At 38.3% G+C, this 25,529-nt stretch overlaps 2 protein-coding genes across 3 annotated transcripts; one reads left to right on the top strand and one right to left on the bottom strand.

Moving 5' to 3' along the window:
* Positions 1-2,644: 2,644 nt before the first annotated feature.
* LOC123974812 (sulfide:quinone oxidoreductase, mitochondrial-like) lies at positions 2,645-8,278 on the bottom strand. Of its 2 annotated transcripts, XR_006825933.1 has the most exons (11): positions 8,129-8,278; positions 7,221-7,425; positions 6,852-7,022; positions 6,654-6,707; positions 6,364-6,558; positions 6,071-6,280; positions 5,771-5,954; positions 4,478-4,545; positions 4,216-4,394; positions 4,000-4,109; positions 2,645-3,419 (listed from the first exon to the last, which is right to left on the bottom strand). XR_006825933.1 is itself a non-coding variant. In XM_046055736.1 (10 exons), exons 2-10 carry the CDS (start codon positions 7,416-7,418, stop codon positions 4,052-4,054), a joined length of 1,317 nt encoding a protein of 438 aa, XP_045911692.1. In that variant the 5' UTR covers positions 7,419-7,425; positions 8,129-8,278; the 3' UTR covers positions 2,645-4,051. The 2 variants fall into 2 exon arrangements, 1 of the variants encoding a protein (XP_045911692.1); XM_046055736.1 differs by having other exon boundaries at positions 2,645-4,109.
* Positions 8,279-14,293: 6,015 nt separating this feature from the next.
* LOC123975284 (phospholipid-transporting ATPase ID-like) lies at positions 14,294-25,110 on the top strand (the record flags this gene model as incomplete). Its single annotated transcript, XM_046056610.1, is given in 22 exon segments — positions 14,294-14,349; positions 14,445-14,503; positions 18,515-18,573; positions 18,667-18,780; positions 18,889-18,987; positions 19,076-19,137; positions 19,293-19,365; positions 19,627-19,697; positions 19,856-19,935; positions 20,108-20,266; positions 20,409-20,497; positions 20,959-21,155; positions 21,383-21,591; positions 21,892-21,935; positions 22,033-22,198; positions 22,283-22,471; positions 23,412-23,527; positions 23,727-23,891; positions 23,975-24,086; positions 24,197-24,302; positions 24,390-24,528; positions 24,927-25,110. Coding segments are annotated over 21 exon segments (2,464 nt in total), but the record flags the coding sequence as incomplete, so codon positions are not given.
* Positions 25,111-25,529: the final 419 nt, after the last annotated feature.

Genomic DNA, 25,529 nt, shown 5'->3' with positions numbered 1-25,529 from the left:
AGACAGAGTTGTTTTACTCACCTTGACCTGTTATCCTCCCGTTTAACTGTCAAATTAGAAAAAATCCTTAAATGACACTGGAGAATTCAGTCCGAGCTGCGTTCACTCTGCAAAGTAGGTAGGACTATCAGCATTAATCTGATATAGACTTGCAAATGCCACCCTTTAAGGGGCGGGCTGAACTGTTCGTCCCGCCTCCTCCACCGCTCCACCAATCAAAAGTAAGCGGCCGTTACTAACAGTGGGTTTAACCTTCTATCTTCAGCATAAACTTAATATGTTAGCTGAACTTTTAACGGAGTTGAAAGACAGACCTCGAAAATAGACGTTATAAGGTTTTAGAAATGTTAATAAACCTGCTTTTCAAAAAAAAAGTTTGGATGCATCCTCACTTGAGGGTGGGCGTTTGTGGGTGTAATAGAGCCCTTTCCACGGTTTATGACATCAGCGTAGTCGTTTTGGAATATGCTGAAAAGTATGTTTGCGAAATAAACTTGTATTTAGCTAGTAGTGAAACGTACGGGGACTGCAAATACCCGATGGTTTTTCATATATGCATCACTATCTGTAAACCATGAAGAATATTGTAGTAGCTAAGTAGCAGGTTCGAGACCTGTATAGTGCCTGCCCATTCAATGGGACTATTTAAAAAGTTGTAGCTACAACAAAATAAATGTTCATCAGTATGAATTTGTTTGACTGTAGGCTACTAACGGTCAAACTGTTTTTTTCTGGTGCAGATATTGTTTTCAGGTATTGTCCTGCTGATCACCTAGGTCTACAACAGACACCGGGATGTGTGGCCATCATAACCAAAACACAAGCAGGGATGTACTTCTATCTTGCCCATATGGTAGCATATATCAGGTTTACTGTGGAGTTTTAATCTGACAGAGAAGACTAGATAGATTTTGGGCGAGGAGCTCAATGGCAATTCAGTGCATCTTTTGGATCTATTACCTGGTTCCTCATGCCTGTTTTATTATAGTGTTATAGCATAAAATAAAAAGCTTGGTATATATTAACCAAATTATACAATAATAGTAATATGTATTTAGGAAGTTAAAGTGACAGAGGGATTATAGGCCTTGGAGTTGGTTGAGATATGATTCATAACAATAGATATCAATTATTACAATAATACAAATATAAAGAAAGAAGAAACAAACAGAATGTCCTACCTAATATGTTGGATTGTATCAGTGGGACTTTCTGAATTATATTTACATTTAGCATATTTTTATCTAGTCCTCGAGGAGTTTGATCACAGAGTCTGGAAAAGAACATATTCCGTTTGAATAAGTTTTAAAGCCTCTGGTTGGCCTTTGATCGCCATGTAATAGTCACTGACCATGGAGTGGTGCTGTTGGATTGTGTTAAACCAAGGGGTGTTTCAAATACTTTGTTCACCTCTTTTGTGTCAATGAGGGTAGGGTAAATGTTAGCTTTGACATTTAGCCTATATAATAGTATAAAGTGGCATCCAAGTTAAGCATGACCCCAACATGACCCAGCACCAACAACGTGAATAAACTCAGCTTAAAGGCACATAGTCATCTCTGCTGTGTGCCCTGGCTTTTAAAACTCAGACTCAGAAGATATGTTGAGTGAAATTGGAAATGACAAAATAATTTACACACACACACACACATATATGTATGTATGTATGTATGTATGTACACATATATAGATATATATATATATACACACACACACACACACATATATATATATACATATACATATACATACATACATACATACATACATACACACACACACATATATATATATATACATATACATACATACATACATACATATGTATATATATATATACACATATACATATACATACATATATACACATATACATACATATATATATATATATATATACATATACATATATATATATACACACACACACACACACACATATATACACACACACACATAGATAGATCTATCTATCTATCTATATATATCTTCTATTTAGCATCAATCAAAAAGTCAATAAGTAGCATCAGCTCATCTTTAAGCTGATGATACACGGGGCAACTTTTTGAGCAATGTTGCTGGGCAATGTTGCTAGTGGCAAGTCCGGCTATGTTTTGAACAGATAGGGGCGGTGCGGGGCGGGTGGCGGAATGGTGGGGGAAGGGGATTACGGTAGTAATCTTTACTCATTATCATTGATGGCAATGTTGCCCTGCACGATTGCTCTAAAAGTTGCTCCATGTATCATCAGCTTAACGCAATGAAATTTGAAATTAATCAAAACCTATGAAGACGCTACCATTGAACAATTCAAACAATTCCTCTGAGATAAAATAAAAGATAAAACCATAAAAAACAAACCCATAAGAAATTTTAACAAAGAAAAAAATGTACCAATAAGGTAACATCACACACCAAAGGTCTGTGAAAAGATACCGTTATACATTTCCAACAATTTTCTTCTTTTTTTCTTTAAAAATAGAATGAGGGACAGCACTAGTCCACTTTGCACTGTGTTTTGGGTCCTTACAGAGGCGATATAGCTGCATTATAAACTAATATAGTAATACTACAGACAACATGCATGTCAGTTTGCATGAATAACTTGATGTCTGGAAAGTAAGACAAAGGCATAAACATAGTGTAACATTACAGCCAATTTAGTAGAGCATAAACATTTGTATGTGCAGAAAGGGCAGTGTCCACCAATTGCAGATTGTGTCCTAAAGTAATAATACTAATCAGGGACATCATAAAAGTAAATAATACTATAAAAAAAATCACAGCAAAACAAAGTCATATATAACTTTAAATATTCCAGTAAAAGTACCACAAAGTAAAAATACCATAAAGTGCAACAAGGTGAAAACTATACTGAGAATTTTTTCATCAGCAATTTCAGTTTTTACTTCTATAGCAAATTTACAGCAGGTTTTGTACACAGATTTTAATAATTAAATGCATATTTTTAATACGATAATGATGTTAGCACCAACTACATAGTCATCTAGATGTTTATGACTCGGTTAAGCACTGATAGAAAAATAATCTATGTACAAAACTCTATTTCTGATCTAAGAAAAAGCACTTAGTTTTGATGTTGATGGGTAAGTATTTCCAAAGACAACCTCTCATACAAAATGTTTGGTAGCACAAATGATTAACATTGTGCTGTGGAAACAAATACATTTTCAGACTGGATGCTTTAGCATGTAAGTTGGAGAAGACTCTAGACTATTAAAATCCTTAAGAAACTACACACATAATAACTAACGTTCACCAATGTACACAAGTTCTTGTGAAGAATTTGGAAAAATAGAATATTTAAATATTGTGCTTAGTGATTACTGTCAACACAACACTCTTAATGACTGGCAGACAATGATTAAAGCTGTAGAGGTGGGCATCCCTCCCATATCCTGCAAAAACAAATTACCATGTAAGTGTCCCAAAGCATCAACATTTTTAATTGTTCATTTAAACTTTGTGGCTGTTTTAAAAAGGCTAATATTGGTCAGTTTATTGGATGTACATGAACAACAAGGATTATTTACTCTGCAGCAAGAAGTTGAATAAACATTGGAAGAGCCTGGCTAACCTCAATTAGGCTGTGGGGAAACGTACTGGCTTATGAAAGCACACTGGTACACCTAGGGTTGCAAATCAAAGAATCTTCTACAAACTTTTTGCTGGTTGGATAATAAGGTTGATGAAAGCAGCAAGATCGTACATTCAACGTGCTGCCAAAAGAACCAAAAGCAGCTAAAAGCTACATAGAGCTGCAGAGTCAAGTGACTTTTTCTCATTACAGGGAGTCATTTTATTCCATGGTAACATAAATGCACCACTTACTGCAGGTTTAACTAAAGCAAGACATTTAAATATTGATGATAACATGACCAAACTTATTGTGATTAGTCATGATGTCCAGGCCATAAATATTACCATCGTACTAGCCACAATATGTGTCCATCCTCGATTGAATGTGCTACTTCTTACCCTAGAAGTTTAGGGAAAGTACAGTATTAACTTGCAAAGTGATGGTGAGGTTTCATTTCATCCCAAGATGAAAGAGTTTCCTGTATGGTCCTGGTCCACCCCATAGGCCCCTGACGTAAGAAAAATAAAGAACATTAATAAAATGGAATGAAATGAAAGGTATGGTACAATTGTTCAATACAAACTTTTAACATGTTGTTGATTAACTATACATACTTTAAAAGCCCGTGCCAATAGAGGTGAGGCATCACATCAGCTTTCATGTAGTACATGAGTCTTCTTTCTTTGGCTTGGTTGATGGGGAATGTTTCCAGTGGTTGGTTATTGTAGTCAAACTCTGCCAGAATTACCGTGTTGTAGCTCGTGACCAACGGACATGAAGTGTAGCCATCATACTGTAAACAAGGAGATAACTGATTATGTATTTGCATATATTTCAACAGAGAAGTAAAATTCTTGATGTTTATGTGCCACTTACCTTCTTATCTGGCTTCTCATTTTTCAGTATTTTGCTGATGGTTCTGTTCAATATAGCAGACTGAGCAGCTGAGAATGAGAAAAAATGGTTGGCTTTTTCATTAAATGTGTAAATTCTCTTTTTAGGAATTATGAAGACTAATGCTATATCCCAAATCCACGCTACATGCTATTTATATGCGGTTTAATTGTTAAGTATACAAAACAATCAACATACTTTATATCAGCAGAACATGACACAATATGGCTAACATCCGACATCCATCAATTGAAAGCAAAGTGTCTTTCTTAAGATTGATTCATTATTTTTCTTAGAAAAGATCTTTGTAGAGCTATTTCACCACCATCTACAATTCATCACATTTCTTTGCACCTGTGAGCAGCTACTTTATTTAGAGAAACAGTATCCATTTAGGAGAATAGCATCCATCAACAGCACACTGACAAAAACAAACAAATTTAGTATGTAGTATTTAGTTACTGTCTGGTTTGAGTATACTTTATTGTGCCACTTTTCCAGGGTGAACAATCCATATACTTAACACCTGCTTACAATTAGTATGTAATATGGATTTGGGACACACAGTAAGAATTTACATGCAAGCTTCCACGAAAGGAATACTGTTGGATGGATAAAAAGTAAAGAGGTAATATGGCTATTCTAAGGTTCCTTACTACTAGAAGGAGAAATAATTTAAAGTTGAATTTAATGAAACGCAAGGTTTTAACCATCCATCCATCCATCTTTCATTATCTTCTTTGCGGTTTCAGAACTGTTACAGCCATACTGATGAGCATGATAATGCTAGATTCTTTACTGCAGTCAGATTGCCAATGTGCAGGAAGTGATAAGTACTGGTTTATAACCCAATGTCATCATTCAGTGATGCCATGTTGCCAGGAAATTGTGTTCTTTTTATCCACAGTTTGGCACACCTTTAAATTAGCTAGATGCAGAGGGTTAAAAAACATTTCCCCATGTGTTTACTTTTGACAAAGAAATGTTTTGCACCTAACACAATCAAACTTAAACACAAAGGTAAACTGAGATAATGATACAATCCATTAGATACTACTGACAAGTGTACCTAAATTACAAGCTTTATAGGGTGTGGTGTGTGTGTTTTATAGTCTTGTGTAAGTAGGTTATTGTGCAATACACTTCCTGACTAAATTGCCAAAAAGAACAAGCAGTTAACAAGAGATCAAAAAGTATGAATTGTATGCAGCAACAGACTACTTTCCAGTATTGCGTTGATGCAATGTTCAAACTAATGACACAATAATCACTTACCAACAGCAGCGGCCGTTTTGGATGTGGGCAGATTGGTACAGTCTCCAATCCCAAACACATTTGGATACCTATTATGTTGGAGGTTGTCTCTGTTGACATCCAACCAACCCACCGGATCTGCCAGTGGACTGCCTTTAATCACCAAATTGGGTCCCATTGGTGGAGTGACATGAAGCATTTCATACTAATAAAGAAAACTGCAAGAGTTATTTACTGGAGTCTGAGAAAAATAAAAAGTGTATTAGGTTTTTCATAACATACTACGTAAAAAGTGCTGTTGCGGTACAGTAACACAGTTACCTCAAACACTTTGGTTTCGCCCGGTTTATCAAGATTTTCAAACACAGCTTCTTGCTTGTCTGCCCGCACTTCAATCAGGTTGTGCCTCAGGTTCACTTGTAGGTCACGTTGTTTCACAATATCCCACAATGACTCAGCATATTTTTTGATGCCAAAGAGCACAGGTAGAGATGTGTTGTATATTACATTGGCCTTCGCTCTTTTTCCTGTCTTGGGTAAAAACATAAAAATGTTTTTGGAAAACCACACTTGAAAATGTACTATATTATCATTCAAATCTAAAAATGAAGTACCTTTCTGAGATAGGCATCTGTTAGGTACATGATCTTCTGTGGAGCTCCAGCACATTTCACAGGAGTATTTGGGAAAGTGAAAACAGCGTTGCCCTCTTTGAAGTCCTGCAGCGCTTTCCACGTTTTCTCCACAGTTTGGACTGAGTAGTTTGACCCAATCTTTGGATGCTCAAATCCTTCTGGCAGTCCTTTAATCTACAGATATAAGGAGTTTCCTGAGATGTAATTCAATTTACATACAATGGCAAAAGTTTACTAGGTAGAGTTGAATGAATAAAGCTTTACTTCACCTTCTCATAATGGAGTTGTAAACCAAGAGCCACGATCAAATACTCATAGGAGATCTGCAATGTGAAAGAAAGTCTAAGTAGGGCTAGATGCACATAGGTATAAAAACTAACACTCAAAGCCATGCCAGCAGATGACACACTTTAAAGCAGTTTTATACATACACACTGTAAGATAACAGCTTCCTAAAGCAAACATACTTCAGTCCCATCGTCTGTGCGGACAGTATTTGCATCTGGGTTGATTTCCTGAACTTTAGATTTCACCCACTTTACTCCAGACGGCACAACACTCGCAGTGGAACGCCCTGATGAGGCCACAGTTTTTGCCCCAGCACCAACCAGCGTCCAGATTGGCTGATAGTAGTGCATCTGAAAACATTGATAAGTTGTTACAAACCAGCTTTAAATGACAGTGGAAAATACATTTATGTTTCTGAGGGACTGAAACACAAAAATGCAAAACACGAATAGACAGCTGAATAAATGAAAGCGACGCTTCTTCTTTGTATTATGTTCTAGTGATCCACAAAGAGAGCTATAGCAAGTCATAATCTCCTGGATCCTTACCTCGCTGGGCTCCACAACAGCCACATTCTCAGCTCCCATCATCCTCTTCATTCGTGCACTCATTGTAATGCCCCCACTTCCTCCTCCGAGCACGAGCATTTTGTAATGATGTTTGGCAGAGACACTGCTACCCGTGTGAAGATAAGAGATAGCAATGCCTTTGGCCTGGCACTGCCTCAGACGACACAGTGCAGACATCCTGTGTCTTAAAAGTAAAGACAAATCATTTGGTTAACAACAATTTGCTTATATTGTCTGAGACTCAAACATACAAAATCTGTCAAAAACCTTAAGTCCTCTTATTGCTGTACCACATTTACATTTTGACTATCAAAAGGTAGAGTAACTATTTTTTCCTTTTACAATAATTAATAGGTAGAATAGATAACCAAAGTTTCACCTCTTTGAGTAGGTTTTTAGTAGGCTTAAATATTTAATGCTCTGACATGGACTATAGAGAACAAAGAAGATCATGACTTTGATTGTGGCTTCACCACCCACAGCTAACGCTAATGTAATAAGGGACCAACCCACATTTAAACTGACCTAACAAACACACACACACAACAGAATGACTGCAGGAGTCAATTCATTAAGGCTCAACAGGTTTTTAAAGTTTTAGAGTAAAAATTTACACAATTAGGAGATCTGCTTTAAATTGGGTGAGAGACTTTGACATATGTTTTTCTGTCTATGGCCTGAGACTCTCATAGAACAAATAACTAACACGTAACAGCTGGGTTACTTTTATTTGAGGTGGTTCTTCGAAGCCCAGTCAGAGCTGAACAGTTGCTGCTGCATGCTGCGTAATGAAGCCTCCATAAACATCCATAACGAGCATTCCTGTACATGCGTAGACCTTCAGGTACAATTTAACATCGAAAAAGACAGTCTAGTATGTTACCTACCTTGACCAGCACTACTGTTATCCTCTCGTTGAAGTGTCAAGTTAGACAAAATCCTTAGATAATCCAGGAGAATTCAGTCTGACCTGCTTTCACTCTGCAAAAAAAGGAAGACCTGACAGAGTCTGCGTGAGTCGTTAACCGACTGTGAACTGAGCAGTTGCCACCCTTCAAGTGAGGGACTGAACTGTTCGTCCCGCCTCCTCTACCGCTCGACCAATCAAGACCGATCCTCGTGAGCAAACGCTTAATTCTGAGGACGTAGAGTCCAAATGTGATGACTTGGGAGAGAAAAAGTGACATTGTTCACCTTCAGTCAACGAGGAGAACTCTGTTCCCTAAGGCTGCAGTATTATTTTCATTATGTATTATGACTTGCCAACGTCCTGTAGCCTATATGCCCAGACAGATCTAAAATAAATCAGAGACGTGGTGACTTAAAAACCTATTCTCACGCAGGCCTATAAGCTAAAAACGTGCAAGTAGCAGGTTTGAGATCTGTATGCCAATTAGCGCATCTTATACCCATTCAATAGGCTATATCAAGCTGCAACAAAAAAATTCTTCATCAGCATGACTTTGTATGATTGTAGGGTACTCATCAAACTGGTTTTACTGGGTCAGATATTTTACATAGCCTGCTGTACCTGTTAATTATATAGGCCTGGGTCTTTAATGTTAAAAAAAAAGAGAGAGGTGTCAACTTGTATAACATTTTCCCCACACATAATGCTGCGTTATTGGACAATGAGCCACTGTGCCATAAAGAATAAAGGAGTCATGTCCTTTGGAGTATTTTAATCGCTTTGTAATGAGAACATCAGGTGGTTCTGATATTCCCTACAGGCCCAACCTCAACCTCTGAACGCCTGTTTATTATAAAGTAAAGAAACACTAGTACTTTTTTGAAAAGAACATTTAACAGTTATGTTCTAAATTGGTAGGATACTTACTGGAAGTAAAGGCGTGACAGATATTATCCTATTCAATATATTTTTATGTTAAGAAATTTATTTTATTTGCTTGCTTGTAGGTTCTGACAGTAGTTTTGTTCTTTTGAAAGGGGGAAAGACAGTTGAATGGCAGCGCCTGTGGACAGAGAACTGGATGTGTTGCCATCATAACCATAACTCAAGCTGGGATGTACTTCTATCTTGCCCACATTGTTATCAGGTTTACTTTAGAGGTGTAATCTGACAGAGAAGACTGGACAGTTGTAAAAATAAATAAAGAAAAAACAAATAAAGAAAACTACTGGGCCTGGCACCCAATGGCAATTCACAGCTTTTGGATGTATTACCTGGTATAAGAGTGGTGTCTGGTTTGTCATGTTTATAGAGGGACCACAACAATGTCACTAATAATGGCGTGGCTGCAGGATGCATTAATTGCCCAACCCTGTGACTGAAATTAAGACAGATTGATATAGTTATAATTGACTGTGTTAGTCTTAGTGTTAGTGCTAATTAGTACTAAACAAAATCACTGGTTATTAACAGTAAATTTTACATCGGAAATAGCATAAAATCAAAAGACTGTATTTACACTGTACAAAATTATAATCCGGAAACCAGTCAATATCTGGTGTGACCACCATTTGACTCACGCAGTGCAACACATCTCCTTCGCATAGAGTTGATCAGGTTGTTTATTGTGGCCTGTGGAATGGTGGTCCACTCTTCTTGGCTGTCCGAACTTGCAGTGAGGTCGAGACCCCGATGAGGAGATTGAGGATGCAGATGAGCTTCCCTGAGACGATTCCTGTCAATTTGTGCAGAAATTCTTTGGTTATGCAAATGGCTTGTTGCAGCAGCTGTCCGGGTAGCTGGTCTCAGACGATCTTGGAGGTGAAGATGTTGGATGTGGAGGTCCTGGGCTGGTGTGGTTACACGTGGTCTGCGGATGTGAGGCCGGTTGGATGTACTGACAAATTCTCTGAAACACCTTTGGAGACGGCTTGAACATTCAATTGAGGGGCAACAGCTCTGGTGGACATTCAATAGCAGCCAATAGCACGCTCCCTCAAAACTTGTGACATCTGTTGCATTGTGCTGTGTGATGGAACTGCACATTTTCGAGTGGCCTTTTATTGTGGCCAGCCCATAGGTGTCATTTACATATGTCTCCACCACTTCTTGAAATGGCTGATTTTGTCCCCATCACTTTTTGAAAGCATTTGTTAAAAATTTTCTAAGCTTGCAACAAGAAATGTTAAATAAAAAATTATAATGCTTTGAGAAATTTTTTTTTACACAATAAAAAAACACACAATGCAATTTAAATATAGAAGAAACAAATGTGCATTGTCCAAAACAAGTTATTTAAGATTAAAACAGCTACAGATTACTGAATTATATTCCATATATATTTTTATTTAGAATTGTCACGTCACCTGGATTTTGTGTTTCCCTTTATATAAATAGAGACATTTCCTCCATAAATTGGAACAGAAAATGTCTCATGAATACTGGAAATTAACTGTTTAATGCTCAAAATATTCTTATATGTCAGCATTGATTATTTCTTCAAAATAGTGTTAAAATATATTCTCTTTTTGTTCTCGTGACCCCAATATTGTGCATCCTCACACCCGTAATCTCAGCCTTTATGTCCCCACCACTTTTCAACACAAAGTGACACTCCTTGGCCAGCCTAGGCACACCTGTGCAATACCCATGCTGTCTGATCAGCACCTGTGAGGTGGATGGATTATCTCGGCAAAGGAGAAGTGCTCACCAAGATTTGTGAACAATATTTGAGAGAAATGGGCCTTTTGTGTACATAGAGAAAGTCTTAGATCTTTGAGTTCAGCTCATGATGAATGGGGGCAAAACAAAAGTGTTGCGTTTATAATTTTGTTAAGTGTACCTACACCAGGCCCACACCAAACTAAAACCAATGCAGTCAATTAAACTGCCATGTTGAGTTTTTGTTGTAGGGATATTTTGATTGAACTTTGTGGTCTTTTTGGTGGCTATACTGGTGCTGTGGTATTGGGTTAAACCAAGGGTGTGTCTAATTTTGTCCACCTCTTTTACGTCAATGAGGGCAAGTTAAATGTTAGTTTTAGGTAAGTGGCAACTGAGTTTTTATCCTAATTGTTCTATGTTCAATTATAGTGATAAATACTTTATTATAGTAGAAAAAAGCCCGTATGGAAATTAAGGCAACACTGTATGTGGCATCCACAGTAAGCATGACCCTTCCAGACGAAATTACATTAGTGTGCCAAATTGTATTAACTTACAATACTTAACTAAGACCAAGAAGAAGAAGAAGAAGAAGTTTTGTTTATATAGCGCCTTTCCAGAGCTCAAGGTCGCTTTAAGTGGTACATTTACAATAAATTTACACACTAACACACAACTTACAATTACATAGGATACATATAGTCACATTTAAACGAAATACATGTTAAATAGATATGTTTTTAACTGTGTCTTGAATGTAGCCACAGATGAAATATTTCAAAGTGAAAGCGGCAGTGAATTCCATAATTTTGGAGCATTAACACTAAATGACCTTCCACCTACTGTAGACAACCGGAAACGAGGGATGGACAATAAACCAAATTCAGTTGATCTGAGAGACCGTGCAGGGCGGTAGGTGAAAAGTAGATCAGACAAATATGGGGGTGCAAGACCATTTAATTCCTTTAAATGTTAGAAGCAATACCTTAAAGTGGATACGTGATTCCACGGGTAGCCAGTGAAGGTCATGAAGCACCGGAGTAATGTGAGACCAGGCACTACTAGATGTTTATAATCTTATACTAGTTATGCATGTTAAATAAAAAATAAAAACCTCAATTAACTTGTTTGTTTGGGTTTTAAGCCTCAATTTCACCTGCTTCCCTCCAGATGGCAGCTGCAACACAAAACCAACAGAAAACAGCGCCAACAATGTGAGTGCATGCCTGACAGAAATACTGACAACAGAGAATTAGATCAGCTTAAAGGCAGGAGGTCATCTCTCTCAAAAGGACACCGACTGGGGGCGCTATAATAACAGTTTCAACTCAGAACACATGTTGTGGGAAACTGGAAATGAGAATATAAAATATGTAACAATAAATAAAATGATCATACACTTTATTACACTTCTATTAAACATCATTCATAAAGTCAATAGCATCAGCTCATCTTAAGGTAATATAATTAATCAAAATACACCAATTAAGAAACAACACAAAATACCTCTAAAATTAAATAAAAATATAAACCCATAAAAAACACACCTTTTTTTTTTAAGTGTTGGTAAAAATATTTACCAATAATGTTACAACCTATTTCGGGTCTGTGAAAAGAAATATCTAACAAATTGTTTCCTCGTTGTTTTTAATAATGTACCTGAATCAGAGACTGCACTAGAGCAGTTTGGAGGAGATCTTGAGTGACGGCGCATGTTTGCACTCTGTTTTGGGCACTTAGCAGGCAATAGGCTATAGCTATAAACTAATATAGAAAAAATACACATGAGCTAGGAAACAGATTTTCACGACAATTAGCCTACTGAGATCGTGCTTTCAGGGTCCAGATTATTTTTAATTTTAGGCTACATTTAAACTGCGTGCAAATTGATCACTTTAGGTTAAAATGCTTCTCACTGCTGCCTATTAGAGCCAATTCAAAATGTTTCACAGCTCATAATTTCAATGCTTGTAAGAACATCATCAAGTGTTTAAATGTTTGTAAAGAAATCAGTCTGGCTATTGCTTTTCTGAAGGGGAGACAGACATTGCACACACACACACACACACACACACCCACGCACACGCGCACGCTCCCGCATCTCACCCGATGAAGGCTCCTATGAGCTCCATGTCATCGCTCTGGGTGGGTGATCGTGAGTGAGTTCATTTCTTTTCGGTCTCACTCTGTCTCTACACATTTCTCTCCGAATAGCGTGATTGCTCATTGTTACGTGCCTGCTGCACCATTTTAACACCCTACACCGTCTGCAGTCTTCTTCTAGTTCACCACAGCTGAACGGGCTTTTGCTGCTCATTTACAACCAGGAGTCCATCCATGTCTGGTGATTTTTTCATTCAGGATCTGAGGAATGTGGTGTCTGAAAATAAACTGAACGACAGGATACATGGAGACAATACAAGACTGCGCCTGTGACAAAGCTGTGCAAGGTAAGACACTGAAATTTATGGGATAACACAAGAATTAAGAAATCCTTGCACTTGTTTCATTATTACGCTATTTTCTTTTGAGAATTAAGGAACTATATCTAGTTCAGATGTTACACTCCCAGCTTTGTATTGCTCCTCTGGGATGTTTTGCTAAGGAGACATGGTTCACTTGGGATTTAACTGCTGCTGTTGGTTACACCAATAGTTTAATTAAAGTTGCTTGTCTGAACAGAAAAGAAACCAGAGACAACACCTTACTTTGTTGCCTCAGATGTGACACAAAGCCACATTTATTGCACACACTGACTCAACCCCCCTCCCCATTCACCTCCTGCACTGCAATACTGTCCCAATGCAAAATGTTCAGTTCCTCTTTTTAGTGTAGATGGTTAATAGCGGTTTCTTCCTTTGCTGGAGGAAGTATTCTGATCCTTTACTTATTAAGTAAGTAAAGTAAAAGTATTCATATAAAAATGTTCTATTACAAGTAAAACTCTTGCTTTAAACATGTAACTAATAGATATATAGATAGATATGTTATTCACACCCAAAGGGAAATTGCAGTGTTGCAGTAGAAAGGTAAGGTAAGCGTAAAGGTAAGTATTATCAGCAAATTAAAAATCAAAAGTAAAAGTACTCGTATGAAGAAAAATGCCTCAGTAAATGTTTTGGATTATTATTATTGATGCATTCATGTGAAAGTAGTATTTTATTGTTGTAGGCTAGTTAATAGATGGGGAGCTAATTTTATTGGCTCATCCCAAAGCATGTTTTATATGTAAAAGCTCCATGTGTAAAGCCTAGCAACTGTCAAAAAATGGAGTAAAAATATTTCCCGCTGAAATGTGGTGGAGTTGAGAACCCATGTACGTACACAACGATGAATCTTCTCTTATGTATAGGCCTATCTCCTAAACTTTGTTTAATTTTTTTTCTGTTGTATTTCTGCAGAACCACATGCATACACACACTAAAATCTGTTTAAGGGCCCTGTGCTCTGCCGGTCCTCCGATCTGATTCTGCATTCTGACCGACGTACTGCAGTGAATGTTCAACATAAGAGTCAGCCAGTACAGTCCGCCAAGTTCGTTCATTTTAAGTCAATTGAAGTGCAGTGTCTAATAAGTAAATGTACTTATTAGTTACATTCCAACTCTGATTTCTTCACATGACTTTTAGGGAAAGAATCGGGAGGTCCCCGGAGAACATGGCATTCTGGAGAAGAAATACTCATATTGGTGAGAATTTTTTTCTAAACACACTGTAGCTGAGAACAACAGGAAACATTGTTTGGTGTTGAGCGTTTACTGGCTGCAGGTTTGAAGTGTATACATTGTACAGAAAAGCTCAAATATCAGCCTTGTCTTTTGTTGGTCTTTCAAAAGTTGGAGACGTATCTTGTTCTTCCTCTCTCTCAGGCAGCTGTACAGTAACTCCTCATCCAGTGCAGTGCACTGGTTTAGAGAGATAAAATGAAACAGTCAGTAGCCTCTCCCTTTCTGGGCATGTGTTTTTCATGTGTTTGAGGTAAGCTAAGAGGGAACTTCAGTACAGATATTGTGTTGTCAACCTTTGGGGTTCATCTAGATCATCTAAAAGCTTCCTGCATTGATGTTAGACTCAGGGGGAATATGGGCTGATTTATTTCCTGAAGCTGTTTGGACTTGCAGGCTGCTCAAGAGTCTGCTCAAGTGCCTAGCAGAAAAATATATTCTCTTTGAGAAATCAGTCTGTTAAATAACAGCGGTAACTTTTGCTGTCTTAGAAAAACAATATTGCTTTTACACATCTTCTAATGAAATGTTTAAGCAGACCGAAGTCCTTGAACAACAAACGCTTTTCTTAATAATTAACTGTCATGGTAACAGATAGCAGGATGGGGCCAGTCTGTTGTGTGAGAAGGTTTATCCTGTTGCAGCTCTGACCGTGTGTGTTATGCATAATTCAATAATGATTTAACCTTGTTTGGAAACAACAGCTCTAGCAATGTGCTCCTCTCCGGCATTGCTCTGTCTTGTTTTCATCTTGAAGGTGACTGGTATTTATTGTGTTGTTTGTGAGTGAATATATTTCCTGTCGAGACTGTTTAAAAAGCATGACTGAGCATGTTAATGCATCACACTGACATATGAGCCATGAAATGAATGCCAGAGTTGTAATTGTGGATGAAGTCTTCACTTCTTGGGTGTAAAGGGGGCAAGCTCAGACAGAGCCCACATGCCACAGACACTCTTATATCATCAAACCCATGAAGTAGACTCAGCAAGAGATGTTATTTATTTCCCTTTAGTGGATCAACCATATTTAGGTGGATTCATGTGCATATCCCATCATAATCATTCTATAAGCTAGGATATTGTGACTGATACTGTCTGAAAGAAAAGAAATGTAACAAAAGAGTAATGACCAGCAGAGTTGTGGATCTTTGTGGAACTTAGTGCCATTGCTTCTAATATAGAAGTGGGAACAAATGTGAGACATAAAGGCATAGCTGACTGGAAGTGCCATATATGTTATGCATTGTTGCGACATATTATCAATTGCCAATAAATGGTAAACAATACATACTAATGAGTAGGTAAGATCTAATGTTTAGTTTGACATTTGGAAATTACACCTAGATGCTTTCTTACTGAGCTACAACCAGGAGATGCTAGCTTAATTTAGCATAAAGACTGGAAACAAGGGGAAACAGCTAGCATAGCTTTGTCAAAAGGTAACAAAACCTGCCTACCAGCACCTCTAAAGCTCACCAACACATGTTACATCTCCTTTCTTGAGTCTTGTTGTAATGTGAGATTGCCAGGTAACCAGTGGTGAGTCACTGCACCTTCCCAAGAAATAGGCACACACATAATTCCCAGTAAACCTGTAAACAAATGTGATATGTCGTGTAAATTATTGAGCTTTAGAAGTGTTGGTAAAAGATTTTGTTACCTTTTGGACAGAGCCAGGCCAGCTGTTTCCTATTGTTTCCAGTCTTTATGCTAAACTAAGCTAATAGACTGATAGCTGTAGCTTTATAGCTCTACAGCTCTCTTCAAGAAAGCAAGCAAGTGTATTTTGAAATAATTCTTTAAGGGGCATTCCACTGTTTTTTAAGTTAAGTTTACTTGTCACAAAGAGTCAGTCTTTCAAAGCAGTTATGTAATGTTTCCTGTTGCTCTGGGGGGAGATTTCCAAAATTAATAATAACCCTAATGATGTCATCAGGGTCATTTTGGTTTGGCTGGGTTGAGACTTTTTTAGAAAACCTGCATGACAAACTGGAAGTGTAGAGTTTGAAAGAAGTGAGCATTTAGGAGGCAGAGATGGTGTATTTAATGACACTGTTTTTGTAACTTGACCCATAGGGACTAAAAGTCAAAATCTCTATACCTCTGCTTCTTCATTTGTCTCTTGTGAGTCCCCACACTTTATGAAAGAACAGTATAAAGATTGCTGGAATACCCATTGAAATAAAATGCAGGGAATTAGGTGAATACGTCAGTCTGATGTATCAGACCCATTATAGCAGGCCAAGAGGAATGGGTGAATATATTCTCAAGTCAAGAGCAACCTTGTCTTGTACCATGTTAAATGAGGGTCCGTATCACACTGGACCTGAAGCATGTAAGGTAAAAGTTTAGTTTATTGTGTTGTTGTTTGGCAACAGGTGTGATGGGGCAGTCAGAACAGGCAAAAAAAATAAAAGGGCAAAAATGACAGGCAATACCAGGCTGGAACAAGAAGACAAAAGGCTATGCCACCGCAGCCGTTATGGCACAATAGAGAATCTTGCAAGCAACAAAAGGGGAGTTGCCTGGATTCTTCAGCTGATGATACACAGGGCAACATTTTGAGCAATGTTGCTGGGCAATCTTGCTGGAGGCAAGTCCGACTATGTTTTGAACGGATAGCGGCGGTGCAGGGCTGGTGGTGGAGTGTTGGGGGAAGGGGATTACGGTAGTAATCTTTACTCATTACCACTGACGGCAACTTTGCCCAGCACAATTGCTCTAAAAGCTGCTCCGTGTATCATCAGCTTTAGTGTGGAATGTGCAGTATGTATTTGACATATAGTAGCCTCAAAAATTCCTCAGTGAAATTTAAAAAAGTAGTGTCGATACCCAGCATTTTACATATGCATACCTGTCAGTGTTGACACCAATTGACAGAAATCTTAAATTACTGAGCACTATTGAATCAACTATTGAGTGTCTATTGTAGAGGGAGTAGTGAATGAGTGAACAAGGGTATGATTTTGGACACCACCTTGGCCTTTTTACCAGTAGACATTTTGAGTTGTCATAGTAGGAAAAGCACAGATGGTACTAATAACATTAAAGATGACGTCCCAGTAATTCATGACAGTGTGACAGCGAGCCAGCACAGCACCAGGACCTTGAAACTGGATCAGCTAAATAGAATTTACATATCATTCTTTTTATTAACACCTCTGCTTCACAAAATCTCCCATTAAAATCTGCCTATGACTGACAACAGGGAAAAAAGGGAATGAAATTGACTGCTACCTTTGGTGAGACAGTGCATTCTGCTTCAGTGTATTAAAGAAAAGCCTACTACTATGTTGCAGTGGTAAAAAGAAATGTACAAGGTTGTCCCAATGGAAAGTTTCACTGCTACTTTAAAATGAACTGACAAATTCATAATACATGGCAACCAATCTTAGTTAGCAAAGCTTAAGACTTTTAAATCTAACACGATGAGGTAGATTATCCTTTTAGTGGGATCTCACCTCAGAAAACTAAACCAAATTATATGTTTAAATGTGTCGATAGATTGTGCCTGTAAACCTCTTTAGGACTACGTAGATCGTAAATGATTAATGCTGCACCACTGTACTGCTGTTGTTCACATTTTGTGTTTTTGTGCATTATTGATGTTGGCATGTTGTTTTGTTACGTGCCCTTTATGTTGAAGAAATGTTTCATCGAGAGATATTAATTGGACAAATAGAGGTCTGGTCTGTGCATTAATCAGCATAACAGGTTTATTAGGAAAGTGTGTATCAGTCATCCATCTTAACTTTATCGAGCTGTAGTTACAGGGTGAATATAATAGCAAGTAGGCCCAAGTCAAGAGAGTACACAATTATATTAAGCTTTCTCTTACAGTATTTAAAATAAAAATCAATAAATTATTGTAAAAATAGAAAGGAAACTAAGTCTGAAGTCTTTATATATTGTATTTATATGTACTTGTATAAGGCTCACTTGTCTCTGGATAATCTATTTGTCTGTTTGTAGAGAAGGAACGCCGTGTGAAAGCCAATGCGTGGGACTACAATGACAAGTTCTCATATGCTGTAAGTAGACCTCAAAATTACATTATGTTTTACTTTACTCACAAGTGTAGTCTGTATTCTTTAAGTTAAATTTCTAAATGTTTGCTTCTTCAGGACAATCGCATCAAAACCTCAAAGTACAACATCTTAACCTTCCTGCCCATCAACTTCTTTGAGCAGTTCCAGAGGGTTGCAAATGCGTACTTCTTAGTGCTGTCAATACTGCAGGTAGAAGAAGCTGGGTTGCGCAGAAATATATTTTTTACACGTCGCTTTTATGAATGTCGTTTTTTTTTATTGTGTGAAGCTAACCTGCCTTTCTTTCTTTTCATATAGTTAATTCCAGAAATTTCCTCTCTGTCCTGGTTCACAACCATCGTGCCTTTGGTGTTGGTGCTGGTAATCACAGCTGTCAAGGATGCCACAGATGACTATGTTAGTAAAAAAACTATTTTAAAGCTCTTCTGAGTGCTTCTCTTCTATCTCCCATGACACAAATTGTCATCCCTCTTATAAATTTCAGTTCCGACATAAGAGCGACCAGCAAGTCAATAACCGGCAGTCTCAGGTTCTTCTCAGGGGAAGGTACTTCATCACTCTCCTCTGTCTCTCTCATTAGATGCTTTGTTTAACTGCTTAGAAGCAAAATCACATGAACAAATGATTACATTCTGCATGTTCAAGGACATTTACGTGGTTTAATCAGTATTATTATTTTCCTTTTGTTTTTAATTTCCAAGTTTGCAGAATGAGAAATGGATGAACGTTCGAGTGGGGGATATCATCAAACTAGAGAATAATCAATTTGTCGCTGTGAGTAAATTGTGCAATGCTGTGAAGTATTCTGTAAATTGGATGCTTTTTGTTTTGCTTCTTTCATTTTCTTGCAGCTTTTATTAGATGGTGTGCAATTCGGCCTTTCATGTTAACATATAAGAGCAGTTACAGTTAACAAGCAAAGATTTCTTCTGGGAGATTCAGAGGCTGTTGGGTGCTCCTGCAGGTTCAGTGGTGCAAAGATTGATTTATTGTCTTTTCTCACCACTGAGTGTTACATATTGGTTTTATACACAGGCAGACATCCTCCTTCTCTGTAGCAGCGAGCCCTATGGACTGTGCTATATTGAGACTGCAGAGCTAGATGGGTAAGTGCTGCACTGGTTATGTAAAGTAAAACAAAAGAAATCTAAACTGCGACCGAACACAGTGTCAAATGTGTGAGGAAGGAAAGTGTGAGATTATGATTCATTTCTATGTCTCCATGGAAAACACATTTGTTTTTTCCATTTCTCTCCCAAAAAAGAGAGACGAATCTGAAAGTTCGTCAGGCTTTGACCGTCACCTCAGGTTTGGGAGATATTACCAAACTGATGAACTTTGATGGTGAGATGATGCTTGACATATTTGTTCATTTGTGGACACCTCAGGCTTTCTGTGTGTGTTCAAAATGTCTCTCTTCAAAATGATTATTAGTATTTTGTTGTGTGAATGCATGTCAGTGAATTGTCTCCTGCAGGGAAGACGTTGGTAAGACTGTATTTGCTTTGTTCCTCAGGAGAGGTCGTTTGTGAGCCACCGAACAACAAGCTGGATAAATTCACAGGAACTTTGTACTGGGGAGGCAATAAATACCCTCTGGATAATGACAAAATGCTGCTGCGAGGTTGTGTACTCAGAAACACTGAGTGGTGCTTTGGAATGGTCATCTTTGCTGGTATGATTTTTAAATTTTTTTTAGGCTTTCATTCTCCACATCCATTAGCCTTCTCTTTATTTTATCCTTTGACCAGCTCATAAACCCTCTTGTTGTTAATGTTCTTTCAACACTGATAGTTGTTTCCTAAACCTTCCTCTAGGGTTGCAAACCAAACTCATGCAGAACTCTGGGCGGACTACATTTAAAAGGACAAGTATTGACAAGCTGATGAACACCTTAGTGTTGTGGGTAAGCTGTTTCTTGCTTTTACATGGTAACTAACATAGTGCACTGCATCTTATTTAATTAAATATTATATAAAATTTTTACATTCCAGCAAAAGCTTTGATTAATAAACCCAAACTATTTGTGGGTAAGTCTTGTGCCTGCAAAATGTTCTTTAAAGGCCCTCCTGCACAGATGTTTTTATTTATGCTGCTCAAAGAAATTGGGTGGATCTATATTTATGTGAGATCCTAAAATGAAATACACCAATAAAAATGAGGTGTAAGTTGTCCCGCTCTAACGGGTGCAACAAAACTAACAGAGCGTGGGGGTACATGTCGATCAAGTGTATCTAATCAGACACAATAAGTGAGTGTACCGTGGGTGTGTAGGATCTTTAAAAGAACATACTTCTCATTTTCATGAGGTGAAGAAGGTCGAGATAAACTGACATAATGGACACATTTTGTTGATCTAAATTTCAGATCTTTGCCTCCCTCATTTGTATGGGAGTCATTTTGGCCATCGGAAACACTATTTGGGAAAGCCGCATTGGCAGAAACTTCCAGGTATTCTTGCCCTGGGAGGGGTTTCAGAGCAGTGCTGTTTTCTCTGGCTTCCTCACCTTCTGGTCCTACATCATCATCCTCAACACTGTTGTGCCCATCTCACTGTATGTCAGGTAAGGACCAAGACAATGCTATATAAATATTCTGAGAAATTGTTGCTCTGCCCAGGTCTAAAAGTTCCTTCATGTATTCTTAAAGTAACAATGTTTCTTAGCAAAACTGTCACTTTTTTTCAAGCTATGGACGTTTCAATTTCAATGTTATTATTTCAGTTTTATAAATGATTTCTTATTAAAAAGGGATATTGTAAAGAAAAATGTATGGTAAAACCTTCCTTCAGTGTGGAGGTTCTGCGGCTCGGCCACAGTTATTTCATTAACTGGGACGGGAAGATGTACCACAGTCAGACGGACACTGCGGCGGAAGCTCGCACCACCACCTTGACCGAGGAGCTGGGTCAGGTGGAATTCATCTTCTCCGACAAGACAGGCACCCTCACCCAGAACATCATGCTCTTCAGCAAGTGTTCCATTAATGGACAGACATATGGTATGGAGCTTTTTGGAAATATTTAAAACTCAGTCTATTATTAAACTTTACCAAATAATTGGGTGTGAGCATGTTTTATCAGTTTTAGTTGACGATAGTTGGATAATTCTAGGATCATTTAGTGGTTTTTAAATAATACATTTTTTAATTCTAACTGTGGGAAATACTTAATTACAATAATTATGTTTGAATTAAAGTATTAGATTTTAGGGCAAAACGTTTATTATCAGCAGTGGCAGAGCCAAATTTCTATAATGTTTCACAAGATATGAGTCATTACAGTACTTTTTATTCACTCAGGTGAAGTCTATAATGAATTTGATGAGAAGGTGGAAATTACAGAAGTAAGTAAGGCTAAACGAGAATGAATTCTTAACTGAAACAATACTAATAACATAATAAATAACATTATGACTATGTTGGTGGTCTGTGTGCCCTCAGAAAACAGCCTGTGTGGACTTTTCCTTCAACCCTCTCTGTGACAGAAAGTTTAAGTTTTACGATGGCAGCCTGGTGGAAGCCATTAAATTGGAGGATCCTACAGTGCAGGAGTTCTTCAGACTGCTGGCTTTGTGCCACACTGTCATGCCAGAGGAGAAGAGTGAAGGTAAACTGTACACACAATCCAGTAAAAAGACAAATAATTGAATACATTAAAGTGGCTCTGATCGATGTTTCTGTTAAAATGAAGGAAACTTGGTGTACCAGGCCCAGTCACCTGACGAGGGCGCCCTGGTGACTGCAGCTCGAAACTTTGGCTTTGTCTTCCGGGCCCGAACCCCCGAGACCATCACACTGTATGAGATGGGACAAGCTGTCACCTACCAGCTGCTGGCCATACTGGACTTCAACAACGTGCGCAAGAGAATGAGTGTCATTGGTTAGGTCTTCACTTATAACAGAAATGCTCCCTTTAACTTACAAGTACTGAAGTTGGCATTATGTGCACATTATTATAGAAAATGACTACATGAAATCAAAAAATTAATAGCAAGTCTGTTTCTTAACGCAGTTCCTATTTACCATGTTTAATAACAATACCTGTGACAACTAGTAATAAGTCTTTATTTTCTGCAAATAGCATGAAGTTAACAGTCTCTACATGCTTGTTTGTGTAATCTGTAATCCGTGTAGGAGGATTTGACCAAAAAAGTAATGTTGTGTATGTCACGGTTTTGAGGTGAAGGCAGGGTTGAGCAGGTTGGAGGACCCAAATGCAGGACGCAAGGCAAAGGAGGTACAGTTCAAGGGGTTTTAATAAACAAACAAAGCGAGCACACTTACAAACTGAGTGGCTGATGACAGAGTCCAAAACAAAGTAATCCAAACGAGAAAACCAGAATCCAAAATAAGCAGGGAAACACGACGAGTAGGCTGGCAACAAGGTAACACACTGTAACACTGGGTGACAATAAACAATGATTGAGCAGGGCGGGAGCAACACAGGTGACAGACATGAGACTAACGAGGCAGGCAGAGAGAGAGAGACAGTGAGCAGAGGGAAACAGAGAGACTGACATGCAGGCAGAGTGACAACCGGGGGAACAGACGGAACACAGGTCACTGAACACAAAACAGACCAGAGTGAACACTTAACATGAACTAAGGTACAGGACTGGGAACAAGGACAACGAACTAAAACGCAGGAACAAGAGTTAAGGCAGTGACTAAGAAACAATATAACAACTAGACTACCAAACCAAAGCAATATCAAATCAACACAGGACTACGAGCTAGAACACCAGAAACAAATGGCAAAAACTCAAACTCAAAGGGAAAAACTACAACTCATGACAGTGTTCTCTTGCTGTGTTTCATAGTGAGAAATCCGCAGGGCAAGATTAAACTGTACTCCAAAGGAGCTGACACTATTATCTTTGAACTTCTGGATTCATCCAGTGAAGCCCTCATGCACACTACCTCAGAACATCTCAGTGTAAGTGTGATACCATTGGATAACATTACTCAGTGATTACATTGTTAAATAAGTGAATTTATACACTTAAGTGCACTATCTAAGTTTATAGTCTCAATTTTATAGTCATAAAAAAACAAAACACCAACATGCTTAAAAAATACAGTGCCCTGTTTTGTTGCTGTATTGTTAATGGCGATTGTTCTCATTTTCTCCGCAGGAATTTGCTGGAGAAGGACTTCGAACATTAGCCCTGGCCTACAAAGATGTCGATGAAGATTATTTTGCAGTTTGGACGAAAAGGCTTCTGTTTGCCAGCACTGTAATTGAGAACCGCGAGGATCAGCTGGCCGTGCTCTTCGAAGAGATCGAGCAGGGCTTGAAGGTAACATTCACAACCTTTTGTTTACACCCTTGAAGCAATCAAACTCATTTAGCCTCTGCAGACTGACTGCTGTCCTGCTAAAGCTTCTAGGAGCCACGGCAATCGAGGACAAACTTCAGGAAGGAGTCCCAGAAACTATCGCCTGTTTAAATCGAGCCAACATCAAGATCTGGGTCCTCACAGGAGACAAACTAGGTAGAATAATTCACCTAAATGATCTTTTTGACCAGAAAAACTGATACTTTAATAACCGCTTACCTATCTGTGAAAAGCTACAGAGATGTAAACTGTGTAAAACATTTCAGAGACAGCGATGAACATTGGCTACTCCTGCAACATGCTGCGAGACGAGATGAATGAGGTGTTCATCATCTCTGGCTACACACTGCTGGAGGTGCAGCAGCAGCTCAGGTGACATGCTGTACATGTCATGACATGTACTTAATAAAGCTTTTAGAAACATATAAAAGGTAAGTTTACTGTCTTTTCTCTCCTCAGGAGTGCTAAAGAGCACATTCTCGGCGTGAGTCGAGTTATCAGTGCAGGAGATGTTCAGACGAAAGACATGACTGCAGATGATGTGTTTGAAGAAACCCTTATTGCAGAGTATGCCTTAGTCATCAATGGACACAGTTTGGTGAGATACTCAATTTTTCTTTGTTGGAATGATAATTCTGTCCTTTGTGATTGTTTTTATTTCGGTACTGATACCTGTACCGGTACATGATTTATTTAGTTAAACAGTGGTGGTGTTGCTGTCTTATGAGTGAGGCATCTCTGTACCTGCTGCTGACTGTGCAGTCTGTAATGAGCAGAGAGCTGCTGTGCTGCTGAGGGCCCTCGGCTCTATTATGGGTTTTCATTAACATCCATTTCCTCACAGAGGAGCGTGCCTTGAGGGGTGTGCATGATGCTCAACAGCTAGGTGGAAATGTTACAGTGAGCTGTTGCTTGGTATTGCCTCTGCAGGGTGTTGATGTTATAGGATGGTACTGATGAGGCTTAACAGGGTGGATGTATATGTTCTCCCTGCAGACTCACGCTTTGGAGCCACAGCTGGAGCACGTCTTGCTGGACGTGGCCTGTTTGTGTAAAACAGTCATTTGCTGCCGGGTCACTCCGATGCAGAAAGCCCAGGTGGTGGAGTTGGTGAAGAGGCACAAGAAGGCCGTCACTCTGGCCATTGGAGATGGAGCCAATGATGTCAGCATGATCAAGAGTAGGTCTAAGGATTGATCACTCTTACTTACTAATCCAAGGGGATGACACACTGAAAAAGCTTGTTTGGGAACAGCAGCAGGAAGCAAGTATTACTATTACATTCAACTTGCAGTGCCCCAGCATGTGATTACCCTACAAAAATTGTTAAGATTAAACACTTACCAGCTTATGAAGGTATTTCCAGACTCCTCAAAGGCTCTTTTAACCATCTGTATGAAAACATATTCATTTCATTGCATGTATATTCTCAACTTGCAACTCTTTTTCCTGATCAAAGCAGATGTGGTAGCTGGAAATCTCCTTTTTAATTTATATGTGAATCCCAATTCTAAATATTATTTTTTATATATATATATATATATATATATATATATATATATATATATATAGATATATATGTGTGTTTTTTTTTTTTTT

This window comes from Micropterus dolomieu, linkage group LG08, assembly GCF_021292245.1.
Source record: "Micropterus dolomieu isolate WLL.071019.BEF.003 ecotype Adirondacks linkage group LG08, ASM2129224v1, whole genome shotgun sequence".
NCBI classification, from domain to species: Eukaryota; Metazoa; Chordata; class Actinopteri; order Centrarchiformes; family Centrarchidae; genus Micropterus; species Micropterus dolomieu.
This window is presented reverse-complemented; position numbering and strand designations above follow the sequence as displayed.